The 18,273-nt window shown below is 76.0% G+C and overlaps 1 protein-coding gene and 1 long non-coding RNA gene across 2 annotated transcripts; both read right to left on the bottom strand.

Moving 5' to 3' along the window:
• Positions 1-1,034: 1,034 nt before the first annotated feature.
• LOC135325768 (uncharacterized) lies at positions 1,035-3,384 on the bottom strand. The gene is made up of 3 exons (XR_010386552.1): positions 3,249-3,384; positions 2,000-2,156; positions 1,035-1,156 (listed from the first exon to the last, which is right to left on the bottom strand). It is a non-coding gene; the product is annotated as an uncharacterized LOC135325768 (long non-coding RNA).
• Positions 3,385-6,202: 2,818 nt separating this feature from the next.
• LOC135325767 (outer dynein arm-docking complex subunit 3-like) lies at positions 6,203-10,472 on the bottom strand. The gene is made up of 5 exons (XM_064503770.1): positions 10,413-10,472; positions 10,220-10,297; positions 8,602-8,745; positions 7,319-7,427; positions 6,203-6,249 (listed from the first exon to the last, which is right to left on the bottom strand). Exons 2-5 carry the CDS (start codon positions 10,280-10,282, stop codon positions 6,203-6,205), a joined length of 363 nt encoding a protein of 120 aa, XP_064359840.1. The 5' UTR covers positions 10,283-10,297; positions 10,413-10,472.
• Between the last annotated feature and the right edge of the window lie 7,801 nt (positions 10,473-18,273).

The raw sequence follows: 18,273 nt of genomic DNA, 5'->3' as shown, positions 1-18,273 counted from the left end.
CCCCCCCCGTCCTCACCGTCGGAGGGGGGGCCGGGCTGGGGGGCGGGGGGGGCTGGGCCTGCTCTGCTGCAGCAGTGCCGGCACCTGGGACGGGACCCCCCCCCCCCGTCAGGGCCCCCCCAGGGACCCCCCGGGACCCCCCCAGGGACAGGGACCCCCCAGGGACCCCCCCCAGGGACAGGGGACCTCCCATGGGAAAATGCCCCCCCCCGACCCCCCCATACAGGCACAGGGCCCCCCCCAGAGCCCCCGATACGGGCACAGGGCCCCCCCAGACCCCCCAGGTGGGTGCAGCCCCCCCCAGACCCCCACGTGGGTGCAGGGACCCCACAGACCCCCCCAGGTAGGTGCAGGGACCCCCCAGGACCCCCAGGTAGGTGCAGGCCCCCCCCAGACCCCCCCATATGGGCACAAGGCCCCCCCAGCCCCCCCCAGGTAGGTGCAGGGCCCCCCCAGACCCCCCCCAGGTGGGTGCAGGGCCCCCCAGGTGGGAGCAGGCCCCCCCCAGACCCCCCCACGTGGGTGAAGGGCCCCCCCAGACCCCCCCATACGGGCACAGGGCCCCCCCCAGACCCCCCCAGGTGGGTGCAGGGCCCCCCAGACCCCCCCATGTGGGCACAGGGCCCCCCAGGCCCCCCCAGGTAGGTGCAGGGCCCCCCCAGACCCCCCCAGGTAGGTGCAGGGACCCCCCAGGCCCCCCCAGGTGGGTGCAGGGCCCCCCAGACCCCCCCATATGGGCACAGGGCCCCCCCAGCCCCCCCAGGTGGGTGCAGGCCCCCCCAGACCCCCCCATACGGGCACAGGGCCCCCCCAGCCCCCCCAGGTAGGTGCAGGGCCCCCCAGCCCCCCCCAGGTAGGTGCAGGACCCCCAAGGCCCCCCCCAGGTGGGTGCAGGCCCCCCCAGACCCCCCGGGTGGGTGCAGGGCCCCCCCGGGTGGGAGCAGGGACCCCCCAGGCCCCCCCCAAGTAGGTGCAGGGCCCCCCCAGACCCCCCCGGGTGGGACCAGGCCCCCCTCACCTGCGGGGGGGCCGGGGGGGGCGGCGGCGGGGGCCCCCGCGGCTGCTCCCGCAGTGCCGCCAGCCGGGCCCGGGTCTGCGCCAGCAGCAGCTCCAGCGCCAGCGGCCGCCCCGGCGCCTCGGGGGGGGGCTCGTCCTCCTGGGGGGGGGCCGGGCGTGTCACCCCCCCGGGCCCAGGCGTCCGGGACACGAACCCCCCCGGGCCCAGGCGTCCGGGTGCCAACCCCGCTGGGGCCCAGGCGTCCGGGACACGACCCCCCCGGGCCCAAGCATCCGGGACACAACCCCCCTCCCAAAAAGGGACCCAGGCGTCCTGCCCCCCAGGGACCAGGTGTCCCATCCGTGGGGGCCCAGGCGTCCTGCCCCCCAGGGACCAGGTGTCCCATCCGTGGGGGCCCAGGCGTCCCGCCCATGGGGGCCCGGGTGTCCTGCCCATGGTGACCCAGGTGTCCCACCCATGGGGGCCCAGGCGTCCTGCCCATGGGGGCCCAGGCATCCCACCCATAGGGGCCCAGGCATCCCCCCCCGGGGGCCCAGGTGTCCCACCCATAGGGGCCCAGGCGTCCTGCCCATAGGGGCCCAGGTGTCCTGCCCCCCCGGGGCCCAGGCGTCCTGCCCATAGGGGCCCAGGCGTCCTGCCACAGGGCCCAGGTGTCCCACCCATGGGGGCCCAGGGGTCCTGCCCATGGGGGCCCAGGCGTCCTGCCCATGGGGGCCCAGGCGTCCCGTCCTTGGGGCCCAGGCGTCCCAGCCCAAGGGCCCAGGCGTCCCGCCCATGAGGGCCCAGGCGTCCTGCCCATAGGGGCCCAGGCGTCCTGCCACAGGGCCCAGGTGTCCCACCCATGGGGGCCCAGGCGTCCTGCCCATAGGGGCCCAGGCGTCCCGTCCTTGGGGTGCCCAGGCGTCCCAGCCCAAGGGCCCAGGCGTCCTGCCCATGGGGGCCCAGGCGTCCCGCCCATGGGGGCCCAGGCGTCCGGCTCACCGGGGCGAGGGGCGGCAGCAGGGCGGCCACGTGGCGCAGGGCGGCCTCGGCGACAGCCAGGGCCCCGGCGGCCTCGGCCAGGTCGCGGCGGGCGGCGGCGCAGCGGCTCTCGTGACCCCGCAGCTGCCCCCGCAGCTCCTCTGCCCGCCGCTGCGCCCTGCGCCCCCCCCCCCGGCACCCCCCCGTCAGACCCCCAGCACCCCCTGGCACCCCCCCGGCACCCCCCCGGCAGACCCCCGGCACCCCCCCCGGCACCCCCCCGGCACCCCCCCGGCACCCCCCCGGCAGACCCCCACCATGGCCCCAGGTGTCCTGCCACCCAGGGGCCCAGGCGTCCTGTCCTTGGGGACCCAGGTGTCCCACCCTGGGGAGCCCAGGTGTCCTGCCCATGGGGGCCCAGGCGTCCTGCTCCGAGGGGCCCAGGAGTCCTGCCTATAGGGGCCCAGGCGTCCTGCCCATGGGGGCCCAGGTGTCCTGCCACCAAGGGGCCCAGGCGTCCTGCTCCGAGGGGCCCAGGCATCCTGTCCATGAGGGCCCAGGCATCCCACCCTTGGGGACCCAGGCATCCTGTCCTTGGGGGCCCAGGCGTCCTGCCCACAGGGGCCCAGGCGTCCTGCCCATAGGGACCCAGGTGTCCTGCCCATGGGGGCCCAGGCGTCCCACCCTGGGGGGCCCAGGCGTCCTGCCACCCAGGGGCCCAGGCGTCCTGCTCATGGGGGCCCAGGCATCCCCCCCCGGGGGCCCAGGTGTCCTGTCCTTGGGGACCCAGGCGTCCTGCCCATAGGGGCCCAGGTGTCCTGCCCATGGGGGCCCAGGCGTCCTGCCCATAGGGGCCCAGGTGTCCTGCCCATGGGGGCCCAGGCGTCCTGCCCATAGGGGCCCAGGCATCCTGCCCATGGGGGCCCAGGCGTCCTGCCCATGGGGGCCCAGGCTTCCTGCCACCCAGGGGCCCAGGTGTCCTGCCTATAGGGGCCCAGGCGTCCTGCCCATAGGGACCCAGGCGTCCCACCCTCAGGGGCCCAGGTGTCCTGCCCATAGGGGCCCAGGTGTCCTGCCACCCAAGGGCCCAGGCGTCCTGCCCTTGGGGGCCCAGGCGTCCCACCCACCCCAGGGGGCCCAGGCGTCCTGCCACCCAGGGGCCCAGGCGTCCTGCCCCATAGGGGCCCAGGCGTCCTGCCCTTGGGGGCCCAGGCGTCCCACCCGCCCCAGGGGGCCCAGGCGTCCCCGGGGGCCCCGGCGTCCTGCTCACCGGGCGCGCTGGCCCTCGCCGCCGTAGCGCAGCTGCCGCAGGACGGTGCCCAGCGCCGCCGCCTCGGCCCGCAGCCCCCCCAGGGCCTCCGCGCTGCCCCGGGCCAGCGCCGCCAGCCGGGCCCCCCCCTGCGGGGACGCGGTGACATGGGGGGGGACACGGGGGGGGGGACATGGGGGGGGTCTCGCCGCCTGGTTCCTCACCTGGGGGCTGGTGGCGGCATCCCGGGGGGGCTCGAGGTCCTTGGGGGGGGCCGGGGCGGGGGGGGCGGGGGGGGCGGCGCGGGGGGGTCTCCGGTGGCCCCCGCTCCGGCGGGGGGGACGCCGGGGGCTGTGGGGCCTGGGGGGGACACGGGGGGGACACGGCTGTGCGGTGGGGACCCCCCCCAGCCCTGTGTCCCCCCCCGAGCCCCCTTGTGTCCCCATGGCCCCCCCCCATAGCCCCCCAGTGTCCCCATGGCCCCCCCCATGTCCCCATGTCCCCCCGGGTCCCCCCATAGCCCCCCCAGCCCCCCAGTGTCCCCATGTCCCCCCGGGTCCCCCCATTGCCCCCCCAGCCCCCCGGTGTCCCCATGGACCCCCCCATGTCCCCATGTCCCCCGGGTCCCCCCATAGCCCCCCCAGCTCCCAGTGTCCCCATGGACCCCTGGGTCCCCCCGAGCCCCCCCATGTCCCCAGTGTCCCCATGGACCCCCTGGACCCCCCCATGTCCCCAGTGTCCCCCCAGGTCCCCCCATTGCCCCCCCAGCCCCCCGGTGTCCCCATGGACCCCCCCATGTCCCCAGTGTCCCCCCGGGTCCCCCCATTGCCCCCCCAGCCCCCCGGTGTCCCCATGGACCCCCCCATGTCCCCAGTGTCCCCCCGGGTCCCCCCATAGCCCCCCCAGCCCCCCCATGTCCCCCTGTCCCCCAGTGTCCCCCCATAGCCCCCCCCAGCCCCCTGGTTGTCCCCATGTCCCCCTGGTCCCCCCCATGTCCCCACGTCCCCCCTGGAGCCCCCTTGCCCCCCCCACGTCCCTGTGCCCCCCCCGGGTCCCCCCCCCGGGTCCCTACCGGCTCCGGCGGCGGCTCCTGGGCCTGAGCCCGCAGCTGGGCCAGCGCCTGCGTCCGGGCGTCCTGCTCCCGCGTCACCCGCGTCACCTGCGCCGCCAGCTGCGCCTGGCACCCAGGGGTGCTGGGGGGGGCTTCCTGCACCCCCCCCTGCACCCTGCACCCCCCAGGACCCCCCCTGCACCCCCCGGACCCCCCCGCAGCACCCTGCACCCCCTGCACCCCCCTGCACCCTGCTCCCGCGTCACCCGCGTCACCTGCGCCGCCAGCTGCGCCTGGCACCCAGGGGTGCTGGGGGGGGCTCCCTGCACCCCCCCCTGCACCCTGCACCCCCCCGGACCCCCCCTGCACCCCCTGCACCCCCCCGCAGCACCCTGCACCCCCTGCACCCCCTGCACCCTGCTCCCGCGTCACCCGCGTCACCTGCGCCGCCAGCTGCGCCTGGCACCCAGGGGTGCTGGGGGGGCTTCCCTGCACCCCCCCCTGCACCCTGCACCCCCCCGGACCCCCCCGCACCCCCCGGACCCCCCCGCAGCACCCTGCACCCCCTGCACCCCCTGCACCCTGCTCCCGCGTCACCCGCGTCACCTGCGCCGCCAGCTGCGCCTGGCACCCAGGGGTGCTGGGGGGGGGCACCCTGCACCCCCCCGGTACCCTGCACCCCCCCGGACCCCCCCTGCACTCCCCGGACCCCCCCGCAGCACCCTGCACCCCCTGAACCCCCCCTGCATCCCCCAGACCCCCCCCGGAGCCCCCTGCACCCCCTGACCCCCCCGGACCCCTCTCGGAACCCCCTGCAGCACCCTGCACCCCCTGACCCCCCCCTGCACCCCCCGCAGCACCCTGCACCCCCTGCACCCCCCCTGCATCCCCCAGACCCCCCCCGGACCCCCCTGCATCCCCGGACCCCCCCGGACCCCCCCCGGACCCCCCCGCAGCACCCTGCACCCCCCCCGCACCCTGCACCCCCCTGCACTCCCTGCACCCCCCCTGCATCCCCTGGACCCCCCCCGCAGCACCCTACACCCCTGTGCACCCCCCTGCCCCCCCCCCCACAGCACCCTGACCCCCCCGGTACCTGCACACGTCGCCGGGCCCCCCGGGCCCCCCCACACAGGGTGCTCAGCACCCGCACCCCCTGCCCCCCCCCCCCAGCACCCTGACCCCCCCCGGTACCTGCACACGTCGCCGGGCCCCCCGGGCCCCCCCACACAGGGTGCTCAGCACCCGCACCCCCTGCCCCCCCCCCCAGCACCCTGACCCCCCCGGTACCTGCACACGTCGCCGGGCCCCCCGGGCCCCCCCGCGCAGGGTGCTCAGCACCCGCAGCTCCCGCCGCAGCCGCCCCAGCTCGGCCTCCTGCTGCTCCAGGCGGCCCCGGGCCCCCCGCGCCTCCGCCTGCCCCCCCCGCACCCAGCACCCGTCACCGGGGCACCCGGCACCCCCCGCACCCATCCCCAGGCCCCCCGCGCCTCCGCCTGCCCCCCCCCCGCACCCGGCACCCGTCACCGGGGCACCCGGCACCCATGATGTGCAGCACCCACCACCCAGGGCACCCAGCACCCACCGGCACCCATCACTGGGGCACCCAGCACCCAGGGCGTCCGCAGCACCCGCCATCCACAGCACCCAGCACCCACAGCACCCATCAGCCAGGGCACCCAGCACCCATCACCCAGCCAGGGCACCCAGCACCCATCACCCACCAGCACCCACAGCACCCAGCACCCAGGGCACCCACCACCCAGGGCACCCAGCACCCAGGGCACCCACCACCCATAACACCCATCACCCAGGACATCCACCTCCCAGGGCACCCAGGGCACCTCTGGGACACAGCACCCAGCACCCAGGGCACCCATTACCTGGGACACCCAGCACCCAGGGCACCCAGCACCCATCACCCTCAGGACCCACCACCCAGGGCACCCAGCACCCATAACCCACCAGCACCTGGCACCCAGGGCACCCAGCACCCATAACATCCATCACCCACAGCACCCATCAGCCAGGGCACCCAGCACCCATCACCCACCAGCACCCACAGCACCCACCACCCAGGGCACCCACCACCCAGGGCACCCACCACCCAGCACCCCCATCACCCGGGGCACCCACCACCCACAGCACCCATCACCCAGGGCACCCAGCACCCACCAGCACCCACCACCCAGGGCACCCATTACCTGGGGCACCCAGCACCCAGGGCACCCAGCACCCACAGCACCCACCACCCTCAGGACCCACCACCCGGGGCACCCAGCACCCACCAGCACCCACCACCCAGGGCACCCATTACCTGGGGCACCCAGCACCCACCAGCACCCACCACCCAGGGCACCCATTACCTGGGGCACCCAGCACCCACAGCACCCACCACCCTCAGGACCCACCACCCAGGGCACCCAGCACCCACCAGCACCCATCACTGGGGCACCCAGCACCCAGGGCATCCGCCATCCACAGCACCCAGCACCCAGCACCCATAACCCAGCCAGCACCCACAGCACCCATCAGCCAGGGCACCCAGCACCCATCACCCACCAGCACCCATAACACCCACCACCCAGGGCACCCACCACCCAGGGCACCCAGCAGCCCGGGCACCCACAGCCCATAAGGTCCAGCACCCACAGCACCCATCACCCAGGACACCCAGCACCCAGGGCACCCAGGGCACCTCTGGGACACAGCACCCACCACCCAGGGCACCCACCACCCCCAGCACCCCCAGCACCCACCACCCACGTGTGTGCCCGTGCACTGGGTGCCCTGGGTGGGTGCCCGTGTCCATGTGGGTCCCCATGGGTGGGTCCCCATGGGTGGGTGCCCGTGTCCCCGCAGTCCCCCCCCACACGTGTGTGTCCCCCCCATGGGTGGGTGCCCGTGTCCCCGCAGTCCCCCCCCGTGTCCCCCCCATGGGTGGGTGCCCGTGTCCCCGCAGTCCCCCCCATGGGTGGGTGCCCGTGTCCCCGCAGCCCCCCCCCCCCGCGTGTGCGCCCCCCCGGGGGGGTGCCGGCACCCATGGGTGGGGGTACCTCCAGGTGGGCGCGGAGGCAGCGGTAGAGCCCCCCCAGCCGCTCGGCCTCCTGCGCCCGCAGCCGGGCCGCCTCCAGCCGCCCCTCCAGGCCCTGCGCCGGGGGGGCACCCATGGGTGGGGGGGGACAGGGTCCCCAGGGTGTCCCCAGGGGTGACAGGGTCCCCAGGGGGGTGGCAGGGTCCCCGGGGTGCCCCCAAGGGTGATGGGTCCCCAGGGTGTCCCCAGGGGTGACAGGGTCCCCAGGGGGGTGGCAGGGTCCCCAGGGTGTCCCCAAGGGTGACAGGGTCCCAGGGTGTCCCCAGGGTCCCCAGGGGGGTGGCAGGGTCCCCAGGGTGTCCCCAGGGGTGACAGGGTCCCCAGGGGGGTGGCAGGGTCCCCGGGGTGCCCCCAAGGGTGATGGGTCCCCAGGGTGTCCCCAGGGGTGACAGGGTCCCCAGGGGGGTGGCAGGGTCCCCAGGGTGTCCCCAAGGGTAACGGGGTCCCAGGGTGTCCCCAGGGTCCCCAGGGGGGTGGCAGGGTCCCTGGGGTGCCCCCAAGGGTGTCAGAGTCCCCAGGGGGGTGGCAGGGTGTCCCCAGCGTGTCCCCAGGGTCTCCAGGGGGGTGGCAGGGTCCCCAGGGTGTCCCCAAGGGTCCCAGGGTCCCCGGGGGGTGGCAGGGTCCCCTGAGTGTCCCCAGGTGGCTCAGGGGTCCCCAGGGGGGTGTCGGGGTCCCCAGGGTCCCCGGGGGGTGGCAGGGCCCCCAGGGTGTCCCCGGGTCCCCAGGGGGGTGTCAGGGTGTCCCCAAGGCTCCCAGGGTGTCCCCAAGGCTGTCAGGGTCCCCGGGGGGTGTCGGAGTGTCCCCAAGGGTGAGAGGGTCCCCAGGGGGTCCCCAGGGGGTGGCAGGGTCTCTGGGGTGTCCCCAAGGGTGGCAGGGTCCCCAGGGTCCCTGAGGGGTGACAGGGTCCCCAAGCGTGTCCCCAAGGGTGGCAGGGTCCCCGGGGGGTGGCAGGGTCTCTGGGGTGTCCCCAAGGGTGAGAGGGTCCCCAGGGTCCCTGAGGGGTGACAGGGTCCCCAAGCGTGTCCCCAAGGGTGGCAGGGTCCCCGGGGGGCTCAGGGGTCCCCGGGGGGTGTCGGGGTCCCCAGGGTCCCCAGGGGGTGGCAGGGTCCCCGGGGTGTCCCCAGGGTCCCCGGGGGGTGGCAGGGCCCCCAGGGTGTCCCCAAGGGTCACAGTGTCCCCAGAGTGTCCCCAGGGCGGCTCGGGGGGGTGGCAGGGTCCCCGGTGCGCACCTGGAGGGTGGGGGCGGCGTCGGGGGGGCGTCGGGGGGGGCGGTGTCCCCGGTGCAGGCGCTGCAGGTGGCCCAGGCGGGCGCGGCGGGTGGCCAGGGCGTGTCGCAGGGCGTCCAGGCGCCGCACCCGCACCCATGGGTGCCCCTGCGGGGGGACCCCCGCGTGTGACCCCCCCCTTGTGTGACCCCCCCTTCGTGTGACCCTCTCGTGCAACACCCTCGTGTGACCCCCCCCTTCGTGTGAACCACCCTCGTGTGACCCCCCATGCAACACCCTTGTGTGACCCCCCTTGTGCGACACCCTCGTGTGACCCCCCCGTGAACCACCCTTGTGTGACCCCCCCCTCGTGCAACGCTCTCGTGTGATCCCCCCTCGTGTGACCCCCCTCGTGTGACCCCCCCCTTGTGCAAGGCCCTCGTGTGACCCCCCCCTTGTGCGACACCCTCGTGTGACCCCCCATGCGACCCCCTCATGCGACCCCCCCTCGTGCGACACCCTCGTGCAAGGCCCTCGTGCAAGGCCCTCGTGTGACCCCCTCTCGTGTGACACCCTCGTGCGACACCCTCGTGCAGGGCACTTGTGCAAGGCCCTCGTGTGACCCCCTCATGCGACCCCCCTCGTGCGACACCCTTGTGCAAGGCCCTCGTGCAACACCCTTGTGCGACACCCTCGTGAACCGCCCTTGTGCAACACCCTTGTGCAACACCCTTGTGCAAGGCCCTCGTGCAACACCCTTGTGCGACACCCTCGTGAACCGCCCTCGTGCAACACCCTTGTGCAACACCCTTGTGCAAGGCCCTCGTGCAACACCCTTGTGCGACACCCTCGTGAACCGCCCTTGTGCAACACCCTTGTGCAACACCCTTGTGCAAGGCCCTTGTGCAACACCCTTGTGCGACACCCTCGTGAACCGCCCTCGTGCAACACCCTTGTGCAACACCCTTGTGCAAGGCCCTCGTGCAACACCCTTGTGCGACACCCTCGTGAACCGCCCTCGTGCAACACCCTTGTGCAACACCCTTGTGCAAGGCCCTCGTGCAACACCCTTGTGCGACACCCTCGTGAACCGCCCTTGTGCAACACCCTTGTGCAACACCCTTGTGCAAGGCCCTCGTGCAACACCCTTGTGCGACACCCTCGTGAACCGCCCTCGTGCAACACCCTTGTGCAACACCCTTGTGCAAGGCCCTCGTGCAACACCCTTGTGCGACAGCCTCGTGAACCGCCCTCATGCAACACCCTCGTGCAACACCCTTGTGCAAGGCCCTCGTGCAAGGCCCTCGTGCAAGGCCCTCGTGCAACACCCTCGTGCAAGGCCCCAACGCGCCACCCTCGTGCGGGGCCCCACCCTGCTGCCCTCGTGCAAGGCCCTCGTGCAAGGCCCTTGTGCGACACCCTCGTGAACCGCCCTCGTGCAACACCCTTGTGCAAGGCCCTCGTGCAAGGCCCTCGTGCAACACCCTCGTGCAACACCCTCGTGCAAGGCCCCAACGCGCCACCCTCGTGCGGGGCCCCCACCCTGCTGCCCTCGTGCAAGGCCCTCGTGCAAGGCCCCCCCGCCCTCGTGCACGCCCCTTGCACGCCCCTTGCACGCCCCTCGCACGCCCCTCGCACGCACCTCCGGGTCACGCGGGCGCCGCGGGCCCTCGGCCCCCTCGCAGCTCTGCGGCGGCTCCGCCATCGACCCCTCCTCACCCTGGGGGGGGCCGGGGGGGTCACCGGGGGGGACACGTCACCCCGGGGGGGGGACATCATGGGGGGGGGACATCGTGGGGGGGGGGACACAGCGGCCGCCCCCCCCGGTTGCTCACCGCCGGCCCCCGCTGCAGCCGCCGCGTCTCGGCCCCCCGGCGCCGTCTCGGCCCCCCGGCGCCTGCTGCGGCCGTCGGTGGGGGGGGGCCCGGACCCCCCCCCGAGACCCCCGGGGTGGGGGGAGCCCCTCGGAGCCCCCCCCCGCCCCCCGTCCTGCCCCGGCACCCCCCCAGTGCCCCCCAGCCCCCAGTGCCCCCCCATCGCCCCTCATTGCCCCCCCGGCCCCACTGCCCCCCCCGATCCCTATTGCCCCCTTCAAGCTCCTCCGGGCCCCCCCCAGACCCCTATTGCCCCCCCAGACCCCCATGGCCCCCCCAATGCTCCCCCATTGCCCCCCAGCCCCCCAATGGCCCCCCCGACCCCTATTGCCCCCTCCACCCCCCCAATGGCCCCCCCAGACCCTTATTGCCCCCCCCGGCCCCCCAGTGCCCCCCCTTGGCGCCCCGGACCCCCAATGTCCCCCCGGATCCCCAATGCCCCCCCATCTCCCCAGTGCCCCCCCCGTGCCCCCCCATACCTGGCCCCCGGCCCTTGCCCGGCGCGGGGGGGCCCTGCCCGAGGGGGGCTGCGGGGGGGCTGCGGGGTGCTGCCATGGTGGGGTCGGGCCGCCCCCAGCTCCTGCCCTGGGGGGGGACGGGGGGGCTCAGCGGGGGGGGGCACGGGGCCCCCCCGAACCCCTGAGCCCCCCCTCATCTCCCCCATGGGGCCCCGAGGGCCCGATCCGCCCCCCCAACCCCCCCCAGGACCCCAAATCTGCCCCCCCAGGAGCTCAATCCCCCCCCGGCACCCCAAATTCCCCTCCCGGACCCCAAATCTGCCCCCCCGGGACCCCAAATCCCCCCCAGGACCCCAAATCTGCCCCCCCCGGGAGCCCAAATCCCCCCCGGACCCCAAATCTGCCCCCCCCGGCACCCCAAATTCCCCCCCCGGACCCCAAATCTGCCCCCCCGGGACCCCAAATCCCCCCCCCCGGACCCCAAATCTGCCCCCCCCGGGAGCTCGATCCCCCCCAGGACCCCAAATCTGCCCCCCCCGGACCCCAAATCCCCCCCGGACCCCCAATCTGCCCCCCCGGGAGCTCGATCCCCCCCAGAACCCCAAATCTGCCCCCCCGGACCCCAAATCCCCCCCTGGACCCCGAATCTGCCCCCCGGGAGCTCGATCCCCCCCCCGGGACCCCCAATCCCCCCCCGGGACCCCAAATCCGCCCCCCGGACCCCGAATCTGCCCCCCTGGCAGCTCGATCCCCCCCCCGGGACCCCCAATCCCCCCCCGGGACCCCAAATCCCCCCCGCCCCTCACGCACGTGCCGCCCCCGGCTCCAGCCGCCCCCTCGCCCCGCCCCCCGTCGCTACGGCAACCGGACGCTCAGGCGCCCATTGGCTGGCCGCGAGGGCGGGCGGGCGCAAGGCACGATGGGAGGAAGGTCACGGCGGCGGACTCCCTTCCCGCTCCGCCATGCTGGGTGGGGAGGGGGGACGGCCCCTCCCCCTCCCACCGCCCCATTGTCTCGGCCTTTGTTAGGGGAAGGCGTCGCCTTTGTTTTATTAACGATAGGTGATTCGGGGGGGGTGGGGGAAGGGGGGAGGGATGCTCGCCACTCTCAACATGGCCGCCGCGCGCCCAACGTGGCCTCCGGCCGTCGCCATGGCGACGCCGCCGCTTCGGGAGGCGGTTTCCGCCCCACCCAACATGGCCGGCGCCTCCCTGCGCGGGAGCGGGCGGGCTGCGCCTCACCCAACATGGCCGCCGCGGCGCGACGCTGCCTTTGTCTCGCCCGCTTCCTGCCCGCGGCGCGCCCGGAAGTGCCCCGCCCCCGCTTCCGCTTCCCCGGTGTGGACCCTGCACCGGGCGCGCGCGGCCTTTCCCCTCGGTACCGGGGGGCCGAGGGGGCCTGCGGGGGGGGGGAGGCTATAGGGGGCCCTGGGGGGGCTGCGGGGGCCCTCGGCGGGACCTGGGGGTCTATAGGGGCCCGTGGTGGGGGGGAAGTGTCTATAGCGGGCTCGGGGTGGGGGGAGGGGAGGCCTATAGGGGCCAGCGGGGCTGCCGGGGGGCATCGGGGGGGGGATCTATAGGGGCTTGGGGGGAGGGAGGCGCCTATAGGGGCTCCGGGGAGGGGAGGGAAGGTCTGGAAGCGCTTATAGAGATTCTTGGTGGGGGGGGAGGAGATTAACGGGTTTTTAAAGCCCCTATAGGGCTCCATATGGGGGAGGACCTGTGGGGAGGCTTGTGGGGGGGGGGGCGGTCTATAGGGGCCGGGGGGGTCCGGAGAGGGCTTTGCGGGGGGGTTGCGGGGGTCAGAAAGATCTATAGGAGCTGGCGGGGGAGCGGGGAAGGGCCTGGGGGGGCACTTCGGCTGTGGGAGGGGGTGGTCTATAGGGGCCAGAAGGGGCTATGGGGGGTCAGAAGAGGCTATAGGGGGTTAGAAAGGGCTATAGGGACTCAAAGGGGCTATAGGGGTCAGGAGGGGCCTTCTTGGGGGTGGGGGCCACAGAACTGCCCCCGCTCTGGTTGGGGGGGGCTAAAAGGGGCTATGGGGGCCAGAAGGGTCTATAGGGGTTCAAAGGGGCTATAGGGACCTCCTTGGGGGTGGGGGGGCCACAGAACCGCCCCCTTTCTGGTGGGGGGGGCTGAAAGGGGCTATAGGGGTCAGGAGGGGCTATAGGGGCCTCCCTGGGGGTGGGGGGGCCACAGATCCACCCCCCCTCTTGGGGGGGGGGGGCAGAGGGCAGGGGGGTTATGGGACCCCAGCGAAGGGTGCGTGCGGGGCAGCGAGTGTGTGGGGGGGGTGCTATAGGGTGCTGCTCCATAGGGGTCGACCCCTGGGCGCCCCCCCCGCCCCCCCCGCGCCGCCATGCTGCTGCGGCTGCTGCTGCTGCTGGGCGCCCAGGCGGGTGCCGCCGAGGTGAAGCGGCCGCGCGGCGTCGCCCTGAGCCGTGAGTGCCGGGGGCCCCGGCGTCCGGGGGGGCCCCCCCCCCAACCCCAACCCCCCCCCACCCCCCGGGGGGCCCGGGCAGCCCCCCCTGACCCCCCCCCCCCCCCCAGAGCAGCCCTTCTACGCGGAGGCGCAGCCCTTCACCTGCCTCGACGGCTCGGCCACCGTCGCCTTCGAGTGGGTCAACGACGACTACTGCGACTGCCGCGACGGCTCCGACGAGCCCGGTGAGGGGACGCCGGGGCCCCCCCCCAAGCCCCCAGCCCCCCCCGGGGGGGCCCAGGCGTCCTGACACCCGCCCCCCCTCCAGGCACCTCGGCCTGCGCCAACGGGCGCTTCCACTGCGCCAACGCCGGCTACCGGCCCCAGAGCATCCCCTCGGCCCACGTCAACGACGGCGTCTGCGGTGGGTGCCGGGGGGGGGGCGCGGGGGGGTCCCTAAGGGTGCGGGGGGGTCCCTGGGGGTGCTGGGGGGTCCCTGGGGGTCCCAGGTGGGGTTTTGGGGGTCTCCCGAGGGTGCTGGGGGGTCCCTGATGGCCCTGGGGGGTCCCTGGGGGCGTCGGGGGGTCCCTGGGGGTCCCAGGTGGGGGTTTGGGGGTCTCCCGAGGGTGCTGGGGGGGTCCCTGGGGGTGCTGGGGGGTCCCTGGGGGCGTCGGGGGGTCCCTGGGGGTGCTGGGGGGTCCCTGGAGGTGTTGGGGGGTCCCTGGGGGTCCCAGGTGGGGTTTTGGGGGTCTCCCGAGGGTGCTGGGGGGTCCCTGGGGGTGCTGGGGGGGTGCCTGGGGGCGTCGGGGGATCCCTGGGGGTGTCAGGGGTCCCTAGGGGGGGCTTTGGGGGTTCCCTCGAGGGGCCCTGGGGGGATTTGGGGTCACCCGAGGGTGCTGGGGGGTCCCTGGGGGCATCAGGGGGTCCCTGGGGGTGTTGGGGGGTCCCTGGGGGTTCCAGGTGGGGTTTTGGGGGGTCCCTGGGGGTTCCAGGTGGGGTTTTGGGGGGTCCCTGAGGGTCCCTGGGGGCATTGGGGGGTCCCTGGGGGGTCCCACGGGGGACTTCGGGGGTCCCCTGAGGGTGCTGGGGGGTCCCTGATGGCCCTGGGTGTCCCTGGGGGGGTTGGGGGGTCCCTGGGGGGCTGTTGGGGTCCCCTGATGGCCCTGGGGGGTCCCCGGAGGTCCCCAGGCGGTATTGGGGTCCCGGGGGGGTCTGGGGGTCCCCGGGGGGGTCGCGGGGGTCCCCAGGGTGCCGAGCGCCGCCCCCGTCCCCCCCCCCCAGACTGCTGCGACGCCACCGACGAGTACAACAGCGGGGCGGCCTGCGAGAACACCTGCAAGTGAGCGCGGGGACGCGGGGGGACAAGGGGGGGGACACGGGGGGGGACACGGGGACACGGGGACATGGGGGGGACACCGGGGACGCGGGGCGGCTGGGGTGACTCCGTGTCCTCGCGTCCTGCTGGGGGCCGGGACCGCGTGTCCCCATGTCCCCCGGGGTCGGTCCCTGCGTCCCGGGGGGTGGTCCCCGTGTCCCCCGGGGTCGGTCCCCGTGTCCCCAGTGTCCCCAGGAGCTGGTGCCCCCGTCCCTGGGGTCGGTCCCTGTGTCCCTGGGGCTTGTCCCCATGTCCCCAGTGTCCCTGGGGGTCGGTCCCTGTGTCCCCAGTGTCCCCAGGAGCTGGTGCCCCCGTCCCTGGGGCTGGTCCCCATGTCCCCAGTGTCCCCAGGGGCCGGTCCCCATGTCCCCCCCCCATGTCCCTGGTCCCTGCGTCCCCCCCGTGTCCCTGGGGTTGGTCCCCGTGTCCGCATGTCCCCCAGGGCCCATCCCCCATCCCTGGGGTCGGTCCCCATGTCCCCCCCCCCGTGTCCCTGGTCCCTGCGTCCCCCCCGTGTCCCTGGGGTTGCTCTCCTTGTTCCCCCTGTTCCTGGTCCCTGTGTCCCCCCCGTCCCCGGGGGCAGGTCCCCGTGTCCCGGGGGGTCCCTGGCGGTGTCCCCCGGTGCCCCCCCGTGTCCCCCCCCCGGTGACGGCGTGTCCCCAGGGAGCTGGGCCGCCGGGAGCGCGAGGCACTGCAGCGGCTGGGGGGGGGGGGTGCCCGTGTCGCCGTCCCCGTCCCCAGGGGCGGGTCCCCGTGTCCCGGGGGGTCCCTGGCGGTGTCCCCCGGTGCCCCCCCCGTGTCCCCCCCCCGGTGACGGCGTGTCCCCAGGGAGCTGGGCCGCTGGGAGTGGGGGGTCCCTGGTGGGGGGGGTGCCCGTGTCGCCGTCCCCGTCCCCAGGGGTGGGTCCCCGTGTCCCGGGGGGTCCCTGGCGGTGTCCCCCGGTGCCCCCCCCGTGTCCCCCCCCCGGTGACGGCGTGTCCCCAGGGAGCTGGGCCGCTGGGAGTGGGGGGTCCCTGGTGGGGGGGGTGCCCGTGTCGCCGTCCCCGTCCCCAGGGGTGGGTCCCCGTGTCCCGGGGGTCCCTGGCGGTGTCCCCCGGTGCCCCCCCCGTGTCCCCCCCCCGGTGACGGCGTGTCCCCAGGGAGCTGGGCCGCTGGGAGTGGGGGGTCCCTGGTGGGGGGGGTGCCCGTGTCCCCGTCCCCATCCCCAGGGGTGGGTCCCCGTGTCCCGGGAGGTCCCTGGCGGTGTCCCCCGGTGCCCCCCCCGTGTCCCCCCCCCGGTGACGGCGTGTCCCCAGGGAGCTGGGCCGCCGGGAGCGCGAGGCACTGCAGCGGCTGGGGGGGGGGGGGTGCCCGTGTCGCTGTCCCCGTCCCCGGGGGCGGGTCCCCGTGTCCCGGGGGGTCCCTGGCGGTGTCCCCCGGTGCCCCCCCCGTGTCCCCCCCCCAGTGACGGCGTGTCCCCAGGGAGCTGGGCCGCCGGGAGCGCGAGGCACTGCAGCGGCTGGGGGGGGGGGGGTGCCCGTGTCCCCGTCCCCGTCCCCAGGGGTGGGTCCCCGTGTCCCGGGGGGTCCCTGGCGGTGTCCCCCGGTGCCCCCCCCGTGTCCCCCCCCCTGGTGACGGCGTGTCCCCAGGGAGCTGGGCCGCCGGGAGTGGGGGGTCCCTGGTGGGGGGGGTGCCCATATCGCCATCCCCGTCCCCGGGGGCGGGTCCCCGTGTCCCGGGGGGTCCCTGGCGGTGTCCCCCGGTGCCCCCCCGTGTCCCCCCCCCCGGTGACGGCGTGTCCCCAGGGAGCTGGGCTGCCGGGAGCGCGAGGCACTGCAGCGGCTGGGGGGGGGGGGAGGGTGCCCGTGTCGCCGTCCCCGTCCCCAGGGGTGGGTCCCCGTGTCCCGGGGGGTCCCTGGCGGTGTCCCCCGGTGCCCCCCCCGTGTCCCCCCCCCGGTGACGGCGTGTCCCCAGGGAGCTGGGCCGCCGGGAGCGCGAGGCACTGCAGCGGCTGGCCCAGGTGGCCCGCGACGGCTTCCGCCTGCGGCAGCAGCTGGTGCAGGAGGCCGCCCGCGCCCGCGAGCAGAAGCAGGTAGCGCCCGGGGGGGGGTCCGGGGGGGTCCTGGGGGTCCTGGGGGGGTCCTGGGGGGCTCAGGGGGTCCTGGGGGGGGCCAAGGGGGGGCTAAGGGGGTCCCATTGGGGTATGATGGGTCCTCGGGGGATGCAGAAGGTCTGGGGGGGCACGTTGGGGGTCTGGGGGGCACATGGGGGTCCTGGGGGGCACATGGGGGTCTGGGGGGCACATGGGGGTCCCAGGGGGCACATGGGGGGTTTGGGGGGCACGTTGGGGGTCCCAGGGGCACATTGGGGGTCTGGGGGGGCACAGGGGGGTCCTGGGGGACACGTTGGGGGTCTAGGGGGCACATGGGGGGTCTGGGGGGCACGTTAGGGGTCCCAGGGGCTCATTGGGGGTCTGGGGGGGCACAGGGGGGTCCTGGGGGACACGTTGGGGGTCTAGGGGGGCACATAGGGGTCCCAGGAGAGATATGGGGGTCCCAGGGGCACAGGGGGGTCCTGGGGGGCACGGGGGGGTCCCAGGGGGCACATGGGGGGTCTGGGGGGCACGTTGGGGGTCCTAGGGGAGATGTGGGGGTCCTAGGGGGCACGTTGGGGGCCTGGGGGGAGACATGGGGGTCCCAGAGGAGATGTGGGGGTCCCAGGGGGCATGCTGCGGTCCGGGGGGGCACATGGGGGGCCGGGGGGCACATGGGGGTCCCAGAGGAGATGTAGCGGTCTAGGGGGGCACATGGGGGTCCCAGGGGGTGGGGTGGGGTCCATGGGGGTCCCAGGGGAGTCGGAGGGGTCCTGAGGGGCACATGGGGGTCCCGGGGGGGTCCCAGGGTGTTCGGGGGGGTCCGGGGGGGTGCCGGGTGCTGAGGGGGGGCCCAGGCCCGGCTGGCGGAGCTGCAGGAGAGCCGCCGGGGGCTGGAGGAGCGGGTGGGGCCCTGGGGGTCCCGGGGGGGGTCCGGGGGGGTCCCAGGGTGTGCGGGGGGGTCCGGGGGGGTGCCGGGTGCTGAGGGGGGGCCCAGGCCCGGCTGGCGGAGCTGCAGGAGAGCCGCCGGGGGCTGGAGGAGCGGGTGGGGGCCCTGGGGGTCCCGGGGGGGTCCCAGGGGGTCCGGGGGGTCCGGGGGGGTGCCGGGTGCTGAGGGGGGGCCCAGGCCCGGCTGGCGGAGCTGCAGGAGAGCCGCCGGGGGCTGGAGGAGCGGGTGGGGGCCCTGGGGGTCCCGGGGGGGGTCCGGGGGGGTCCAGGGGGTCCCAGGGTGTGCGGGGGGGTGCGGGGGGGTGCCGGGTGCTGAGGGGGGGCCCAGGCCCGGCTGGCGGAGCTGCAGGAGAGCCGCCGGGGGCTGGAGGAGCGGGTGGGGGCCCTGGGGGTCCCGGGGGGGTCCCAGGTGGTTTGGGGGGGTCCGGGGGGGTCCCAGGGTGTGCGGGGGGGTCCGGGGGGGTGCCGGGTGCTGAGGGGGGGCCCAGGCCCGGCTGGCGGAGCTGCAGGAGAGCCGCCGGGGGCTGGAGGAGCGGGTGGGGGCCCTGC

The sequence above is a fragment of the Dromaius novaehollandiae genome, unplaced genomic scaffold, assembly GCF_036370855.1.
Source record: "Dromaius novaehollandiae isolate bDroNov1 unplaced genomic scaffold, bDroNov1.hap1 HAP1_SCAFFOLD_242, whole genome shotgun sequence".
NCBI lineage: Eukaryota > Metazoa > Chordata > Aves > Casuariiformes > Dromaiidae > Dromaius > Dromaius novaehollandiae.
Note: the sequence above shows the minus strand (reverse complement) of the source record. Positions and strands in the feature narration are given on the sequence as shown.